Source organism: Mobula hypostoma, chromosome 3, assembly GCF_963921235.1.
Source record: "Mobula hypostoma chromosome 3, sMobHyp1.1, whole genome shotgun sequence".
Lineage (NCBI taxonomy): Eukaryota > Metazoa > Chordata > Chondrichthyes > Myliobatiformes > Myliobatidae > Mobula > Mobula hypostoma.
This window is the reverse complement of record NC_086099.1, coordinates 190591629-190611324: the sequence shown is the minus strand read 5'-3', so window position 1 is coordinate 190611324 and position 19696 is coordinate 190591629. Positions and strand designations below refer to the sequence as shown.

Sequence of the window (19696 nt, the reverse complement as noted above, 5' to 3'; positions counted from 1 at the left end):
GTACCTTCTACTGACTTGTGTATCAGTTTTCCAATGCTTCAGGGTATCTTGGACAATAGAAGAAAGTGAAATTCTCACAGAACATAAAACTACTTAAAACAAATGTGGGGGGAGCAATCTGACTTGTTTTAATTTACCAGGGCAACAGATGTAGGGCCAAAGGATCCTTGAAAATAAAGATAAATTCACAACACATGATATTTAATGTACACACAATCTGGCATGTTTGGGAGGAAAGAGATTCATCCAAATTGCAAATTATGGCATGCACATCTCCACAAATTGATCACTGCTCTGTTGTTTGCCTCAGACCAGCATGTAATCTCCCCTGTCAATGAAAATAAAAAACCATAGATGCTGGAAATCTGAAATAAAAACAGAAAGTGCTGGAAAAAAATACAGGTCAAGCAGCATCTGTGGAAAGAGAAACAGTTAACATTAATAGAATCCTTTACCAGAATTTCTGGGACTTGAAATAAAGATATTGTAACATTTAAATGTGTAACCTTGAAGAAATGAGAAGTCATGGATTGGGCCACCATTCCGTTACTTCAATGTGCCAGACCATCCTTGAACCTTGTGTAGAACCCCAGTGAGACCGCATCTGGAATAGTACAGTGGACAAGTCTGGTTTCCTTAACAAAAACAGACAATATCAGCACGTAAGATTGCATCTGGTTTTCTAACCTAAGGGAAGATGTACTTGTGATAAAAGGAAGGCAATAAAAAGTCACCAAATTGATTCCTGAAGTCAGAGGATTGTCTCATAAAGAGAGATTAAACTGACAGGCCTTTACTCCCTGAATTTAAAAGAATGAGGGACACCATCATTCAAACATAGAAAGTTCTTACCAATCTTAATGGAGTAGATAGAATTGCTATTTTTCCTGGCTGGGATATTTGTCTATTTACGCTCAGTGGCTACTTTGTTAGGTTATGCCTGTACCTAATGAAGTGGCCATAGCACATAAATTCATGGTCATCTACTGCTGTAACTCATTCACTTCAAGATTTGACATGCTGTGCGTTCAGAGATGTTGTTCTGCACACTGTTGTAACACATGGTTATTTGAGTTGCTGTCAGTTTGAGCTAGTCTGACCATTCTCCTCTGACCTTTCTCATTAACCAGGTGGTTTCTTCCACAGAACTGCTGCTCACTGGATTTTTTCTTTTTTGTTTTTCATACTTTTCTCTGTAAATTCTATAGGCTGTTGTGTGTGAAAATCCCAGAACATAAGCAGCTTGAGATACTAAAACCATCCATCTGGTACCAACAATAATTTGGTGGTCAAAGTCACTTAGATCACATTTCTTCCCCATTCTGATATTTGGTCTGAACAACAACTGAACCTCTTGACCATGTCTGCATGCTTTTATGCATTGAGTTGCTGTCATGTGATTGGCTGATGATTTTCATTAGCAAGCAGGTGTAGAGGTGTACCGAATAAAGTGACCACTGAGTGTACAGGCTTTGGTGAGAAAGCTGGGCAACTGTACAGTACGACAAGCTAAAGATTTAACTCTTTTAACCTAGTGGTTACTAGAGGGTTAGTAATGGTATTCAGTGGAGTGGTGAAATGTGGGAGGAAAAAGGATATCGTGTCCGAGACAGCTGCTGCATGTTTTCATTCAATGGTGAGGTCAAACTGTGTTATCTGGGCTACATCCACCACTTGCTGTAGTGGTTTCTGTTCCTGGGCATTGGTGTTTCTGTACCAGTCTGTGATGCAACCAATTGGGACCTGCTTGCACCTGAATTGGAGAAGTGCCAGTGTCCTCGCAGTGAGTTTTGCTAGTGCTGCTCAACAGGGTTTAAACTGATGAGCCAAGGAGCTGGGTCTAAACTGACAGCACAGCCGTGAAAGAGGCTGAATCATGTAGAAAATAGAACAGGCAAGTTCAGTGTGAAATGTTGGCAGCAACAGGAAGGAAAATGGGGGTGGACCAGAAGATTTAGCTGCATCTACACCCAAGAAATAGATGAGCTGAGAACTGAATTGTAAGATTATCCAGTCATCAAAGCATGACAGAGCGGGATCCTTAGGAATGGGTGGCATCTGTTGTTCAGAGAGAGGTTTATGGCAGTACTCAGGGAAAATATCCTAGAAGGATCATGCAAAGAGGCTATATGGGTAGAATTTAGGAATAAGGCTGGGAAGGTCACTTTGGTGGGGTTTTTCTCTAGGTCTCCCAACTGTCAACAGGGATTTAAAGAATATATGTAGTAGGAAGATCACAGAAGAGTATAAAAACAACAGGGTTGTAATAGTGGGGGCTTTTGACTTTCTAAATATTGATGGGAAACCCCTGAGTTCAAGTGGCTTAGACAGAAAGGAATTTGCAAAGCACATTTGAATAGGTTTTCTGAAACAGTAGGTAACAGGTCCAACCGAGGGAGAGGGATGTACCTGATCTTAGCTTAGAGGACAAGGGCAGGGAAGTGATTGAAGTATCTGTGGAGTAAACCTTTGGGAACGGTGACCATAATTCATTAAGTTGCAAAATGGTCATGGAGAATGATAATATTGGTCCTGGTGTTAGGAAAGCAGATTTCAGTAGTATAAGACAGGATCAGGGAGAGGTAGAATAGGAGCAGCTGATGGAAAGAAAACAATATCTGACAAGTGAGAGGTGTTTAAAACCAAGCTAGTAAGATTTCAGAGTGAGCATGTTCCTGTAAGATGAAGAGGCAAAGATGGTAAATTCAGGGAACCCTAGTTAACAACAGATAATGAAGATTTAATCAGGAAAAAGGAGGAAGAATTTGAGAAAAGAACATTGTTATCAAATGAGTCTCTTGAGGTTTATAGGGGATAAAGGTGAAAACAAATCAAAGAGAGCACTGCTCTCTTCTGGCTGCTACCATTGGGCAGGAGGTATACAGGAGCCTTGGGTCCCAAACTGCAATATTCAGGAACAGTTATTATCCTACAACCATCAGGCTCCTGAACCAGTGTGGACAACTTCACTCATCTCAATGCTGAACTGACTCTACAACTCAATATTATTTATTTCTTTTTTTATTATATGCACAATTTGCTTTCTTTTGCACTTTGGCTGTTTGTCAGTCTTTGTCAATTTATGGTTTTCATAAAATCTTTTGTATTTATTTTTCTGTAAATGCCTGCAAGAAAATAAATCTCAAGGTAATATATGGTGGCATATATGTACTTGGTTAATAAATTTACTTTGAACTTTGAAATTACAAGGGAAATCAGAGTCATGAAATGACCTAGGCAAGTAAAACTGGGGAGAATCCTAAAACTTCATTTAAGTATATTAGAAGCAAAAGCGTAGCTAAGTAAGGAATGGGTTCCCCCAGCGATGAGGGGTAATCTCTGTGTGGCGCCAGCGGATATGAGTGAGTTCCAAAATGAATATTTCTCATTGGTATTCACCAGGGAGAAAGACATGAGGCTGGAGAGTTAAAGAGAGCTATGCTGGTGCATGTCTGTCTGAGGAAGGAGGAGTGCTTGACATATTGGAGCACATTAGGAAACTAATCTCCAGGGCTGAATGGGATCTATTCTCGATGCTAAGGGAGGCATGGGAGGAGATATTGTGATTATTAAGGAAAGCAGAGCCATGATCTTACTGAATGGTGGAACTAGCAAGGACTGCTCATCCTATTATGCACTGTATGGCTCAGACCTCACTCTGTCTCCATCGTATGTGAGCAAATGAACTTACCTTATGCATCCAAGCAGTTCCCATTGACCTGGGAGCCTTACCAGTATGGCTGCTTTGCGAAGTGAAGACTGCAAAAGTCTAGTGGAGCTTGGGCTGTGCGTACAGTGGGCTTATCCTCAGAAGTTTTCTGATTTTTTTTCTCTCTCTTATCTGTTCATGTGCCTTTCCAAAATAGAACATAGAACAGTATAGCTAGAAACAGGCCCTTTGGCCCACAGTGTCTGTGTCATGTTAGGTCTGGGACCATTTGTAGAAAGAGAACCAGATCTAACAATTCTTAGGGAGAAGATTTACTTGCATTTGGCGAAGCATAGAATTATTGGGGATTGTTAATATGGCTTGGTGTGGAGGAGGTAATGTGTTACAAACTTGACTGAGTTTTCCTGAGGAGGTGACAAATGGATTGATAGTCATAGGGCAGTGGATGTTGAATACATGGACTTTAATAATGCTTCTGACAAGGTCCCTCCAGATGATTAAGATGCTTGGATCTTATCAAATTTCACGTCACACGCTGGTGATGATGAACCTGATTCTGATTCTGGAATCCATTGAGACTTGGTAGATTGGATTCAAAATAGACTTGGCCATAGAAGACAGAAGGTAGTGATGGAGGGGTGTTGTTCTGTCTGAAGGTCTGTGTTGAGTGATGTTCTGCAAGGAACAGTACTGGGACCTCTGTTGTTCATAATATAGATAAATAATTTCATTAAAAATGCAGGTGGTCTGTGATTAATAAGTTTGCAAACAACACGTAAATTGGTAGAGTTGTGGATAGTGAGGAAAATTGTCAAAGGATTCAGCAGGTAATAGATCAGTTCGAAATGCAGGTAAAAAAAATGGCAGATGTGGTTCACGCTAAACAATTGTAAAGTGTCATATTAGGGGGAAAGTTTTGAGTAAGTGTCAGGACCATGAGGAGCATTGATGTACAAGAAGATCTTGGGTTGCAAGTCCCCAGCTCCTTGAAAGTGGCAACACAAGTAGACAGGCTGAGAATAAGGTTCAGGCTTACACCTTCATTAGTTGTGATGTGAGAAGGTTAAAAAGGTCAGGAAGTTGTGTTAAGGCTGTATAAAACTTTGCTTCGACCACACTTCAAATATTGTGTACAGTCCTGGTTACTACATTACAAGAAAGATGCAGAGGTGCAGAAGATGTTCATCAGGATGTTGCCTGGATTAGAGCTATAAGAAGAAGTTGGATTGCTTTGTCTGGAGTGTCAGATGCTGAGGTGGTGACCTAATCAAAGTATATAAAATTATGAGAGGCAGAGACAGGGTAGATGACCAGAGTTTCTTTTTCCAGGATGAAAATAAACTTAAGGTGTGAGGGGAGTAACAAGTATTTTTTTTACACAGAGAGTGGTAGGAGACTGGAACTCACTGCCGGGGAAGACGGTGGAAATAGATACAATGGCAATATTAAAGAGGCATTTAGATGGGCACACGACTGTGATAGGAACTGAGCGATAAGGGCACCTGCAGGCAGAGCTGCATTTTAAATTCCATCATGGTTAGAATACCTTGTGGGATGACGGACCTGTTCCTTTGTTCTAGTGTTCTATGTTTCAGATCAAAATGCTTTCATTTTCAACCTGAAATGTTAAATTTGTTTGCAGTTTCCCAGAGATTTATTCGGAACTACGTTCATGTGTAAATGAATTGAAAACAATATGAATGAAATGAAATCTTAAAAATATCAACCTTCACCTCAAAATGAGGTTAGCAAGCCCATTCAAATGATTCAGGCCACCATTGCTGTTATAAAGGTGAAGAGACTCACCTTTTGCAAAGGTGGAAGTCGCCCCTGGGTCAGTGGAGTGTTCAGTCATGGAGAGGGACGGAGAACTGCTGGATTCTGACTCCAGCACATTTTCTACTCGAGCACAGGGCAGAGGTTTGGACAGTGCAGGACACAACCTGCTGCCAGCAGGGTTTCCCTAGAACCACCAGGCAGACAAAAACACAATTTATCCCTTTATATTTTCACAGTACATGATACATATACCATATTTTTTCTGTCTGTGCTGAGCATTCTTCATGTAATCTTCCTTTGTGAAATCCAATTTTATTTTGCAATGTAAAATACTGTTTGAGAGTTTCTGTTAGCTCCTTTTAATTCTCCAGGAAATAAAATAGATAAAAAGTTCCTATTTGGCTGGTAGATTCCTACCCCTTCGATGCTGTCAGTCCATGGCAGGTTTCGTACGATTTTTCTCACTGAAAATCAGACTATATACTGTATGTGGTTTTTATAATTGGGGGCAATTTCACTCGTTTAACTGAATAAACCCAGTTGTGATGATGATGTAGGATTTTTGCAAGTGTTTTGGGAACTGAACAGTCTGTTCTTTATTCAGTGGAACTGTAAATTAATCATCAACTCCCCAGCATGTCTTTCGGTGTGTGCCTCAACACTATCTCATATTTCCTGCATTTCCTGACTTAATATAATGCCCCCTACTGAAAATTATATCTATCTGGACATCAAATGAAAATGGAATGTGTTGAGCAATAGTCACTTAATCTACAATCCCTTCATCTTCCAAACCATATTACTGTAATAGCTGAGCTCTGTGAAAAATGCCACCTTTGATGCAGGTACCCATAGCACTGCAGCCTAGCATTTGGACTTGGGTTGAGGTGTGCTGCTTTGGAATTCGATCCACACGTTTTGCCTCACTGGCACCAATTGCTTCATATATTAGCTAAAAATTATAGCAGATGAAAGATTTTATAGTTTTTATTTATAGGCTTACTTTGCTTTTAAGGTGAAGCCTTATAAATCAAGATTTCATGTTCTGAAATCTTGTTCTTCAACATTTGATGTCTTTGGCAAAATGGAATTAGTGTGGGATTTGAATTAATAATACTGCTACTCTGCTAAGGGAAATAAACCCAGTGATTTCCAATTGTACATAACTTACCAGAAGTAGAACCTCTAAAATATCATCCTGTGGTATCTCTTTGCATATGTGTTGCTCCATTAATTTGTTCCTTTATTTTTTAAAAATGCTGACTGCTTAAAGAAATAAAGTATTGGAAACCAATGTTTAAATTAAATCTACAAACATGTAGAAAACCCACACACAGACAAAGTTTATAGCAGCCGTTTTCTAGAGACACAGGAAATCAGTAGAAATATTCTTTCTAGAACACTTGGATACGATCCATTTTGTACAAACCTTTCAGTGTTGTAACACATTTCTGACTTCCAAAAGCCCTGACCAGTTATGCAAACAGTAAGGAAAATATGTGAAAATATGTTCTTAATATTAACACCTGGAGGTGTGGGCAATTTCGACGTAAAGCTTCCCAGAGGGATTTGGGAACCCAGGATAATAAGCAAAAGATTTTATTGACTCTGTTAAAACAAACACTTGAATCAGTGCCATAGACCTTGCTTTGAATTTGGCTTGCAGCATACACTTTTAATTAGTAATATATTTGTATTGTTCAGCATGTAAACAAGGAAAGTTGATACTTGTACCATTGTAATATAATTTTATCTAAGTTGTGCATGCTTTGTTTATCTATCCATCCACTCTGTTTTGTCTCTGGGCAGCAGTGAAAGAAGGCTGTCTTTTTTTTGTTGTTAATTAATTGACTGTGGATTTGTAGATAGGGAATTGAGACCCAGCATAGACTGCAGGTGAATTGTGATATATTGACTAATTTCAATCAACTTTTGAAAAATCATCAAGATTTTGAATTTGATATTTAGGAGATTTATAAAACGGATGTAAATTTTCATTCCCAAGCATAATGTCCTTAATTCAAGAAGTATTTTTACATAATTTATGTTATTATTTATAATTAGCAGCAGAAGTTGCTGCATTTTGGGAAGCAAAGGTGTTCAGTCCCTGAGCACTGGGTTCTCTGAAATACAAGCTGGGGAGCAAGGGGGTACAAAATGAAGGAACAATGAATGTTTACCATTTGAAACCCGATTGGATAACATAATGCGATAATGTCCTTCAGACCCCATTATTAGTGTAATTTGTTGCACCAATTTTTATACTGTACTTTGATTTTTAGCTATTAATTCTATAAAACAAAATCAAAGTAAATTTATTATCAAAGTACAAATATGTCACCCAGTACTACCCTGAGATTAATTTTCTTGTGGGCATTCACAGTAAACATGAAGAAACGCAATAGAATCGATGAAAAACTACACATAAAGATGAACAACCAACCAATGTGCAAAAGACAACAAATTGTGCAACTACAAAAGAAAAATGAAATAAATAATATTGACAGCATGAGTTATAGAATCAGTTCAGTGTTGGGGGAAAGTGAAGTTATCCTCTCTGATTCACGAGCCCGATGGCTGAGGAATAATCACTCTTCCTGAACCTGGTGGTGTGGGACATAAGACTCTTGCACCTCCTTCCTGATGGAAGCAATGAAAGGAGAACATGGCCTGGTTAGTGGGTGGGAGGGTGCTTGATGATGGATGCAGCTTTCCGTCGGCAGCGCTCCTTTTAGATTTGCTCAATGATAGGGAGGGCTTCACCTGTGATGTGCTGGGCTATATCCACTACTTTTTATAGGTATTTCCATTCAAGGGCATTGCTGTTTCCATACCAGGTCATGATGCAACCAGTTAGCGTACTGTCCAGGAGACATTTAACAACTTGAGTACTGATCTGTTAGCATTGAACTTAGAAAACCTACAGCACAATGCAGGCCCTTTGGCTCACAATGCTGTGCTGAACATGTACTTACTTTAGAAATTACCCAGGGTTACCCATAGCCCTCTATTTTTCTAACCTCCATGTACCTATCCAGGAGTCTGTTAAAAGACCCTATCATATCTGCCTCCACCACCGTTGCCAGGTACCACACACAGTTCCACGCACTCACCACTCTGCATTTTTTTAAAAATTTACCCCTGACATCTCCTCCATACCTGATTCCAAGCACCTTAAAACTGTACCCTTTCCTGTTAGCCATTTCAGCCCTGAGAAAAATCCTCTGGCTATCCACATGATTAATATGACCACTCCCTGTCTGACCCGCTGTCGTCCAGCAAAAGGTTCAGGACACTAAAAGCCAGAACAAATAGACTGAGGGACAGCTTCTAGCCCAGAGTTGTGGCCTCCATCACACCACTCCCACAGAACAATGACTGAAACTGTGAGCACACACAGGCATACACAAGGACTCAAATACTTGCACTAACGGCACTTTGTGCATTACTGTGATATTCTGGTGCTGCTGCAACTTATTTTCTGTTACCTATCTATTTAATACTGTTTTTCTATTACTGTCTTGTTTTTATCCACCACTTTATTTAATTGCCTGAGAGGAAGCCAAACAGTTTCCTTGTACCTATGTATAATGGCAATAAAGATCATTCAATGCTTCTCATCATCTTATACACCTCTATCAGGTCACCTCTCATCCTCCGTTGCTCCAAGGAGAAAAGGCCAAGTTCACTCAACCTATTCTCATAAGGCATGCTCCCCAATCCAAGCAATATCCTTGTAAATCTCTTCTGCACCCTTTCTATAGTTTCCACATCCTTCCAGTAGTGAGGTGACCAGAACTGAGCACAGTGCTCCAAGTGGGGTCTGACCAGGGTCCTATATAGCTGTAACATTATCTCTTGGCTCCTAAACTCAAACCCATGGTTGATGAAGGCCAATGCACACCATATGTCTTCTTAACCACAGGGTCAACCTGTGCAGCAGCTTTGAGCGTCTTATGGACGGACCCCAAGATCCCTCTGATCCTCCACACTACCAAGAGTCTTATCATATTCTGTCATCATATTTGACCTCCCAAAATGGGTTGAACTCCATCTACCACTTCTCAGCCCAGTTTTGCATCCTTCGATGTCCTGCTGTAAACTCTGACAGCCCTCCACATTATCCACAACACCCCCAACCTTTGTGTCATCAGCAAATTTACTAAACGATCCCTCCACTTCCTCATCCAGGTCATTTATAAAAATCACGAAGAGAAGGGGGTCGCAAACAGATCCCTGAGGTCACCGACCTCCATGTGGAATATGACCCATCTACAACCACTTTGCCTTCTGTGAGCAAGCCAATTCTGGATCCACAAAACAAGGTCCCCTTGGATCCCATGCCTCAATTTCTCAATAAGCCTTGCATGGAGTACTTTGTCAAATGCCTTGCTGAAATCCATATACACTACTTCTACTGCTCTACCTTCATCAATGTGTTTAGTTGGATCCTCAAAAAAAATTCAATCAGGCTCGTAAGGCATGACCTGCCTTTGACAAAGCCATGCTGACTATTCCTAATCATATTATGCCTCTCCAAATGTTCATAAATCCTGAATCTCAGGATCTTTTCCATCAACTTACCAACCACTGAAGTAAGACTCACTGGTCTACAATTTCCTGGGCTATCTCTACTCCCTTTCTTGAATAAGGAAACAACATCTGCAATCCTCAATTCCTCCAGAACCTTTTCCGTCCTCATTGATGATGCAAAGATCATTGCCAGAGGCTCAGCAATCTCTTTCCTGGCTTCCCACAGTAGCCTGGGGTACATCCCGTCTGGTCTGGTGACTTATCCAACTTGATGCTTTCCAAAAGTTCCAGGACATCCTCTTTCTTAATGTCTATATGCTCAAGCTTTTCAATCCGCTGTAAGTCATCCCTGCAAATGCCAAGATCCTCTTCCGTAGTGAATACTGAAGCGAAGTATTCATTAAGTATCTCTGTTAGCTCGTCCTGTTCCATGCACACTTTTCCACTGTCACACTTGATTGGTCCTATTCTCTCACGTCTTACCCTCTTGCTGCACATACTTATAGGATGCCTTGGGGGTTTTCCTTAATCCTACCCATCAAGGCCTTCATATTCCTCCTTGTGGCTTTCCTTATTTCATTCTTAAGCTCCTTCCTGCTAGCCTTATAATCTTCTAGATCTCTATCATTACCTAGTTTTTTGAATTAGAAGGAAATTTCGTTAGAGCTAAATTATTAGAAAGCATTTAAAGAACATATAATGGGAAGTTCTGTTCAAACAATTTCCCAAGAAAAGTGTGAGACCTAAACCTTGGGGCCCTTAATGTCAAAGGCATGCAGATTAGAATAACTCAAAGAATGGAACATTGCTAGATAGTGAATGTTTAATATGTCCAAAGGCATCATAGATACTAAAAAATGTGGGGTGAAGTTAAAAGGAAACTGGGAATAAAAGAGAAGGGCAAGAATATTGATTTATTAAAATCATAGAAAACCAACGGTAAAGATATTGAGTAAATACATCAAGATAAAGATAGTGACTTAGAAAAAAACAAACCTATTCAAGACCAAATCAGTAAGTATGCACAGAGGCAGAAGACATTTGTATGGATATTTTATAGATAATGAACATTTTATTCTTCACAAAAGAAGGGATGATGCAGACATTGTAGTTTAGGGTTAGAGTTAGAAAGTAAAATGTTGGACAAGGTGAACATTGAAACAGGAATTATTCAGGTGTTTAGCATCTTGTAAAGTGGACAAGTCACCCATTCCAAAGGAAGTATATTCAAGGTTGTTGAAAGAAGCAGAAGTATATATTAGAGGAGCAACACACACAAAATGCTGGAGGAACTCAGCAGGCCAGACAGCATCTATGGAAAAGAGTAGAGTCGACATTTTGGGCCGAGACCCTTCTGCTGGAGTAGAGGAAAAAGATGAGTAGATTTAAAAGGTGGGGGGATGAGTGAGAGAAACACGAGATGACAGGTGAAACCTGAAGGAGGAGGGATGAAATAAAGCACTGGGAAAGTCCCTCTGACTATTAGAGGAGCTGACGTGCTGCAGTACTGGGGGACTGAACAGCAGATTAGTTACAGGATTGGAATTTCCAGTCCCAATTACATCTGATAGAGTTTTGAAAAGATTAGTACTCAATTCCTTTTTGCATTTTGATGAACATCAATGATTTAAATGTGAATGCAAGAACTATGTTAAAATGCTTGCAGATAAATACATAAAGAGACTGTGCAGCTACAGGTGACGAATGGAATAGTTAAGTTGTTGGAAAGGTGGGAACTGGTATTAATTTTAAATACGTGAGGTGATATCTTGTTTCCTGTTCCTAAATTTAAGGAAAATCAATAATAGGGAAGAAGAGGGAAATTGAAAGACCTTGGAGATGATGACTACAGATCCCTGAAGGTCACAAAACATGCAGAGGCAGAAAGGAGAATGGATGTTATTTTTTATTAGCCAAGACATGGAATATATGGCCTTGGAGGTCTGGTTCAAACTATGTAATGCACTAACTGAGCTGCAACTAGAGTACCGCATTAATTTCGATTGTTACATTTCAGAAGAGAGTACAGAGGAGATTTAGGAGGATGTTGCCAGGACTGGAAATTATTAAGTAAGAAGAAAGTTTGAATTGGCTAGAATTATTTGCTTAGAAACAGGAATCTAAAGAGGGATTTAATTGAAATATATTAAATTGGATGGCACATATAGGAAAGACCCATTTCTGTTAACATAGGGGTCAATGAATTTAAGGTAATTGTTTAAACGGTTAGAGGAACATTGAGAAGTTTCATTTTACCAGATGTATGATGGATCAGGAACTTGCTGCTTCAAAGGTTAGTAGAGGGAGAGAAATTCAAACTTCAACCATTCAAACTATTCAAACTTTTTGGATATACATTTTATCTCCCTAACTTAGATTTCTACATGCTGAGAATTGGGGTACATACCCTCTATTCCTTGCCTGATCATATGCCTGCCTAAAGGCCTTTTGAACTTTGCTAGTATATCTGCTCTGCTCCCTATTTTACTTCCTATACACTCACAATTTTGTTGACCAGATTCTGTTCCATCTATAAGTTTGCAGATAACACAACCATAGTGGGTCAAATCTCAAATAACAATGAGTTTGAGTACCGGAGGGGGATAGAGAGCCTATTGGCGTAACGTCACGACAGCAACCTTTCGCTCAATATCAGCAAAGCAAAAGAGCTGCTTGTTTACTTCAGAAAGGGGGTGGTACACACGCCTCTGCTTACAGAGGTCAAGGGTTTGAGATCTTCAAGTTCCAAGGAGAGAACATCACCAGTAGCACGAACTGGTCCAATTGCATAGACAACACAACCAAGAAAGCATGCCAGTTCCTCTTCCTCCTCAGGAGGCTGAAGAAATTTGGAATGTCCCCTTTGACCCTCTTTTATTTTCATAATGCACCATAGAAAGCTTCCTAGCCAGATGCATCACAGATTAGTATAGCAACTGATGTACCCAAGACCACAGGAAACTGCAGAGAATTGTGGACACAACTCAACACAATATAGAAACCAGCTTTCCCGCCATGACTCAGCCTACACGTCTTGCTGCCTAGGTAAAGCAGCCAACCTCATCAAGGATCCCAGCACAAAAGATTTTCATTGTATATCATTACATGTGCACACGGTGAGTGGTGGTATCTGGAATGACCTGTCAGGAAAAAGTGGTTGAGACAGGTAAAGTAACAGCATTCAGAAGAGCTTTGGATAAGTGCTTGGATAGGGAAGGGGTGGGGAGGGGTTTTAGAGGGAAATGGGCCAAACACAAGCAAATGGGCCTAGCTTGCCGATGACAAAACATGATGTTCCTCCAGAATGGCTATAAGGTAAAGGAAATCAAATCAACCCCTTGAAAGGGCCAATGGATAAACCAGAAACCCAACAATGAGGAGGACACTGCCGCCACCGCCTGTCTTCCCTATATTTCCATGGTTTCTAGAAAGATTGCCAGGATCCTGAAGAAATACTGGATTGTCATCCACAAACCCGTAAGGAAGCTCAAATCACAGCTTCGTGGGTCAAAGATGACCTGGAACTCGTATCGGCTGGCGTTTACAGGATTCCCTGTGGATGCGGAGCAGCATATATCAGCCAGGCAGGACACTCAGTGGGAACCCGCATCAAGGAGCACAGGAGGTGTATCCGTTTGGGTTACCCTGAGAAATTAGCCATAGCAGAACACTGCATTCTCAATGGTCGGAGGATTGACTTTGGCACAAAACTACTGTGCTGTGCCAATGATTTTTGGGGCCATCTGGTAAAGAAACCCATTGAAATAAAACTAGAGGAAAAGAATTTTAACAAAGAAAAAGATCTCGCTCTTAGTAAGAACTGGAATTCTATTGTAAAGAAATTGGTTCAGCGGAAACCCAATTGGATAACCGGTCCAGAGGGACAGATTATCTGGGTACAATTACCACCAGACTAGACATGTCCAGGCATCATCCCTGATGAAGACGGCTGAGTTTGTCATTGAAACATCAGTTATAATTGATACCTGTGTGGGAGAAGAGTTTATTCGACAGAACTATTGTTGGCAGAATTTCAGATGGTGACAGGGAGGCGTACAGGAGCAAGATAGATCACCTGGTTGTGGTGTCACAGCAACAACCTTGCACTTAACATCAGGAAGACCAAGGAATTGATTGTGGACTTCAGAAAGGGGGAAGTTGAGGGAACACACACCAGTCCTTATTGAGAAATTAGCAGTGGAAAAGGTGAACAGTTTCAAGCTCTTGTCTGTCAATATCTCTGAAGATCTATCCTGGGTCCAACATATTGCTTCAATTACAAAGGAGGCACAACTGTGGCTATATTTCATGAGGAATTGGAGGAGACTTGGAATGTCACCAAAGACACTCACAAAGTTCTACAGATGTACTATGGAGAGCACTGTAACTGGTTGCATCACCGTCTGGTATAGAGGGGCCTTTGCACAGGATTGGAAAAAGCTTCAGAAAGTTGTAAACCCAGCCAGCTCCATCATGGGCACCAGCCTCTACGGCATCGAGGAAACCTTCAAAAGGCAATGCCTTCAAAAAGGTGGCATCCATCATCAAGGACACCCATTGGCCATGACATGCCCTCTTCTTAGTGCAACTATCAAGGAAGGAGGTACAGGAGCCTGAAGACACACACTTCATATTTCAGAAACAGCTTCTTCACCTCTGCCATCTGATTTCTGAATGAACATTGAACCCATGAACATTACCAAACATTTTCCCACTCTTTTTGCACTACTTCTTACATTATTTTTTATACATGCTTATTGTAATTTGTAGATTTTTTAAATTATGTATTGTAATTTACTTCTGCAGCAAAACAACAAATTTCTTGACATCCGCCGGTGCTATTAAACCTCATTCTGATTCTCATTATAAGTTTAATTGCATTTTTGTTTTATTTGGAGACTTGAAATTACCTTTTCTTTTCCATTCCGCTTTTTGAGCTTTATGAGTTAACACTGGTAGTTAATTTATTATGTCACCTGTACAGAGATGTGGTGAAAAACGTTTGTTTGCATTCGTTCCAGAGAGTTAATTTCAAATATTGAAGTGGTACAAAAGGGAAAAAAAACGCAGAATATGGCACTTGCAGAAGAAGTGCAGTGCTGGCAGACAAATAAAATGGAAGGGCCATGACGAGGCAGATTTAAAGATCAAAGGTCATCTTTATTATATAAGAGCTCCATTCTCAAGTCTTGCAACAGTAGGATAGAATCTATTCTTGAGCCTGGCAGTACGTATTCTCAGGCTTTTGTATCTTCTGTGTGATCGGAAAGGGGAGCAGAGAGAATGCCAAGGGTGTGAGGTGTCCTTGACTATATTGGTTGCTTTCCTGAAGCTGTGCAAAATATAGTCAGGGTCAATAAAGGGGAGCTAGTTTTTTGTGATAGCTTGGGCTGTATTCACAACTCCGTAATTTTTTGTGAGCTTGATCAGAGCAGTTGCTGTACCAAGCTGTAATGCATCTGAATAGGATGCTTTCTGTGATTCATCTGTTCAAATTGGTGAGCTTCATCCAAGGATATAATAATAACTTTGTTTATAGAGCACTCTTCATACAGATGATGTGGTGCAAAGTGCTTTACAATGGGATAGAAGTACAAACATGAAAATAAAATTTAAAAAAATGAAAATGAACATGAAAATAAAAGAAAATAAGATCTTAATTAAAAGCAAAGTTAAATAAGTTTTGAGCTGGCATTTTAAGGTGTCAACTGAGTATGCATTCCTTTCAGTTTTAGGTATTGTATTCCATAGTTTAGGAGCATAGTGCAAATTTGTTGACCTCCCAATTATCCTTTGAGGGAGATTGTTTAAATTTAAGAGACTGGCAAAACAAGACCTGAGAGCTTGAGCAGGATTATAAAATGAAAATAATTCTGTGATGTACTCCTGTCCCAGACCATTATGAATTTAAAAAATTTTAAGGCAACATTAAAATCAATTCTAAAAGATACAGGAAGCCAATGCAGAGTAGCTGGTATGGGAGTGATATGTTCCTTCATTTTGGTTTTGGTTTAAAGTCTAGCAGCGGTGTTCTGAATGAGTTGAAGTCTATCATTAGATTGCTTTGGAAGGCCAGTAAAACATGCATTGCAGTAATCTAGTCTATTCAATATAAAGGCATGAATTAGTTTTTCAGCATCGTTACATGACAGAAACAGATGTGCCCTTGCAATATTTCTCACGTGTAGGAAAGCTGCTCTGATGACTTTTTTATGTGGGATTAAAATTCAAATCTAAATCACAGATAACACCCAGGCTAATGTCTTCTAATTTGCCATATGTTAAACTTTCTTGGCATTCTCAGGAGGTAGAGCTTTTGGTATGCTTTCTTGCCCATAGCAGTATACGCTTGGACCAGGACAAATTGTTGGTGATATTTACACCTGGAAACTTGAAGCTTTCAGCCATCTGTACCTCAGCACCATTGTTATAGAAAAGATCATGTGCTGTGCCTCACTTTCTGAAGCTATAAGGATCAGATCTTTTGTTTTGCTGACCATGCCACAAGGTTGTTTGAGATCTGGTCCACTGCAGTGGTGACATCTGCAGACGTGCAGATGGAGTTATTGCAGAATCTGGCCACACAGTAGTGAGTGTACAGGAAGTAAAGTCAGGGGCTGAAGACACAGCCTTGCTGCATCAACTAGTATTGAGCTAATCGTGAAGGAGATATTGTTGCCTGTCCTTACTGATGATGTTCTATTGGTCAGGAAGTGAAGGATCTGGTTGGGTGGGGAGATACCGGGGGGTGGAGTCTAGGATGTGTGTTAGAAATGAGTTTGTTTGGAATTATGAGATTGAAGGGGGATCTATGTTTAATAAATAAAAGCAAATGAAGGGTATTTTGCCATGTAAATTCTGATAGCTGAGTTAGCAACAGTTACTTTTTAAGTGCATTTTCCCAGAGCAAACAATCTGTTTACTGTAAATGCATCACTGCTGTCAAATCACTCCTACAGTCTGTGAGCATTGGTGGTTCCAAAGAAGGGATCTTATCTTTAGGTAAACAATGATTTCTCACAGATTAAAAATAAGCTTTTAAACACTTACCAAGATTCCAATGAAACTTCACCCCAGCAAGAAATAGTGTTTCCAGAAAAGAAATTAGTGGAGGAGAGAAGTTTGTTTCTTTATGTTTGGAGAATGACTACTTATGATGTATCTTGTTATTCTGGCAAGTGGTTCAGAATTCAAAACCTTGCTTTTTTTTGCAGGACGAAGACCTTCAAGAAATGATTAAATCTGCAGAGCTGATTGAAGCACAGAGTTCGCACCTCTTTGACAAAATTCTAGTTAATGATGATCTTTCAGTTGCCTACAAAGAGCTGAAAGCTACCTTGGATGATCTGGAGACAAAACCTTTCTGGATTCCAGTCAACTGGTTACATTCATAAAGTCATGAAAGGGAGTCATAATAATAGACGTTGATTGGAATTACTGATAGCCATTTCCAAGCAGTGGATGGTGCTTTGAAGTAAAACTTTTGCCACTTTGTTTTTGCACTTTTAATGTCCAATAGCAAACCACGTTACTTTTGCTAATCATATGCTTTCATCTACCTGAAATGAGCAGTGCTAAAATATTTTCACTACTTGGGGAATAAATGTAGACACTCTCCGGTTTTACTACTGATGTAGATTGTGACCTTTGAGGTGACAGGGGTTTTATTTTTTAAAACACTGAAATATGTGTATTTTAGTAAATTATGAGTAATAATTGTTTTAAGTGAAAGAATATATAGTTTAGGTTGCTGATAAAGAAAATGCAATGTATCCAACCAGAAATGGTTCTGTTTTAGCATGTCAGCAGAACTAGAGGAATTCATGTGTGTCTTGTATAATAAAATGAAAACTAGTGAAATACCAAATAAGGGAATTATTTGGAAAATTTGGTGTTTGGCCATATTGACATGTGGTTCTTAAGCATATTTTAAAAGGTGTTGGTTATTAATGTATATGCAAAATCTGGTATTAAATCATGCTGAACATTCCATTTAAATTTACCTCACTAATGTGCTGATAATGCCACCAGCAGTGCACTGTAATTGTATTTTGTTAGGTGAGATGCTTATTGTTTGTAAATTAGGGTTTTATTATTACTTAAGAATCTCAGATAAAATGGTTGTAACCTATTGTCCTTTAATTTTTTTAAACAATTCTCCTAGAGGTATCCCAGATTAATAAATTACCCATTTTCATTTCTGTGTGGTGATTTTATTGAGATAGGTGTTAATCTTTCAGATATGCCAAGCAGCTCTATAAATATGTTGCTCAGTTGTAATGTGCAATTTAAAGTGAACTTGATGTACTGCAATATGTACAGATATTAAAATCTTGTATTATCTTTATCAGATTTAAGTCAATCTTTTGTGTCTTCTGTCTCTTCTGCACAAGTGTCCTCTAAAAAGAATACATTTTCATTTAAAGATCTTAGCGTTTTTTTCAGCACCTCACAACTGATTAATTATATTGAAGCAACAGATTCAGTTGCTCAACTAGTAGGGCATGCAGTTTTATAAACAGCAAGATCCAACAAACGGCAGAGTGATGAATTACTATTAAATCTGTAAGTTGAGAGGTGAATTTTGGCCAAGACATTTGGAGAAATTCCTGCTTTTTGAGTTTTCCCTTAAGATCTTTTTATTTTAATGATGGACATGCTCACTGGTTAATATCTTGGGAAGTTGGGATCTCTGGAGCTGCACTGCCTCACTTGCACATGAACCATAACTGTGTGTTCAAGTACTTAAGTGTGGCTTAAATCCATAATCTCTTTAATCAAACTTACTCCAACCAAGCAAAGCTGATACTATTTGAATATGAGAATTTAGACCATATGGAAAGTTACAGATTTTAACATGCTTTATTGCATACTTTTAAACTGATACTTTTTTTTTTGATTGATAGGAAAATCTTTGTAGCTGATTACTGGTAATGGCTTGTAGGGGTTTAGTCTCAGTATTAATTTAAGCAAGATTGAATAACTTTTTGGCTTTCAAAACTTTAACTGCTTTGTGCCAGCTGCTTACCTGTTGTAAATCTACAGGAGTTGCAAGTTGGCAGGGGAGCAGCTGTGGAATGTTGGGTGGCTACAGACCCTTTCCAGCAACTGAGGGAAAATGTTCCTTGGTATTAGGAAAAATATGACAAAGGAATCCAAGAGTGCTTCAACATAGAGGGGAAACCAACCTAACCTTTACCTATAACAAAAACAAAACAGTAAAACACCAATTGGGTCTTTTCTGTAAGTTCCTTCTCCTCTTTATATTGGTTTAGTCTGATAAGGAAACTACAACTTAGCTTAAGTAAGCACCTAATTAAGATAGCAACCAGCACCTGTTAAGAAGCCCTTTGGCTTTTGGGTGCAATTATTCGTCCGAACTCAGAATTCTGGGTTAAAATCTGAACTGTCAAGGGACAGAAAGGATCTTAGTGGGCAAGGAATATTTTTTTAGTTGCACATCTGATGGCCTTGTTGCAGAGGGAATGCCTTAATTAGTCTTTGTAAAACCAATTCATTTGAGAGCCGAGTTAAGTATAAACTGCAGCTTGTATTAATGCCATGCCTTCAGCAAAGTATCCCAAAATGAATTTTTTTGAAATAACTTTAACTCTTTAAAACAGAAACGATGAAATTCTATAACAATATTTTATAAGATTACATACAAAATAACATTTTCAAGAGTTTATACATATTGATAAACTTTTATAGATT

The 19696-nt window shown here is 39.2% G+C and overlaps 1 protein-coding gene across 6 annotated transcripts in view; it reads left to right on the top strand.

Annotated features, from left to right (window-relative positions):
• mpp7a (MAGUK p55 scaffold protein 7a) overlaps positions 1-18334 on the top strand; it is a 526318-nt gene extending 507984 nt beyond the window's left edge. For all 6 annotated transcript variants that reach the window (XM_063044292.1, XM_063044293.1, XM_063044295.1 and 3 more), the window contains one exon: positions 17197-18334. In XM_063044292.1, the coding sequence (XP_062900362.1) occupies positions 17197-17376 (180 nt within the window). In that variant the 3' untranslated portion in view covers positions 17377-18334. The remainder of the gene's footprint in view (positions 1-17196) is intronic.
• The last annotated feature ends 1362 nt before the right edge of the window (positions 18335-19696 follow it).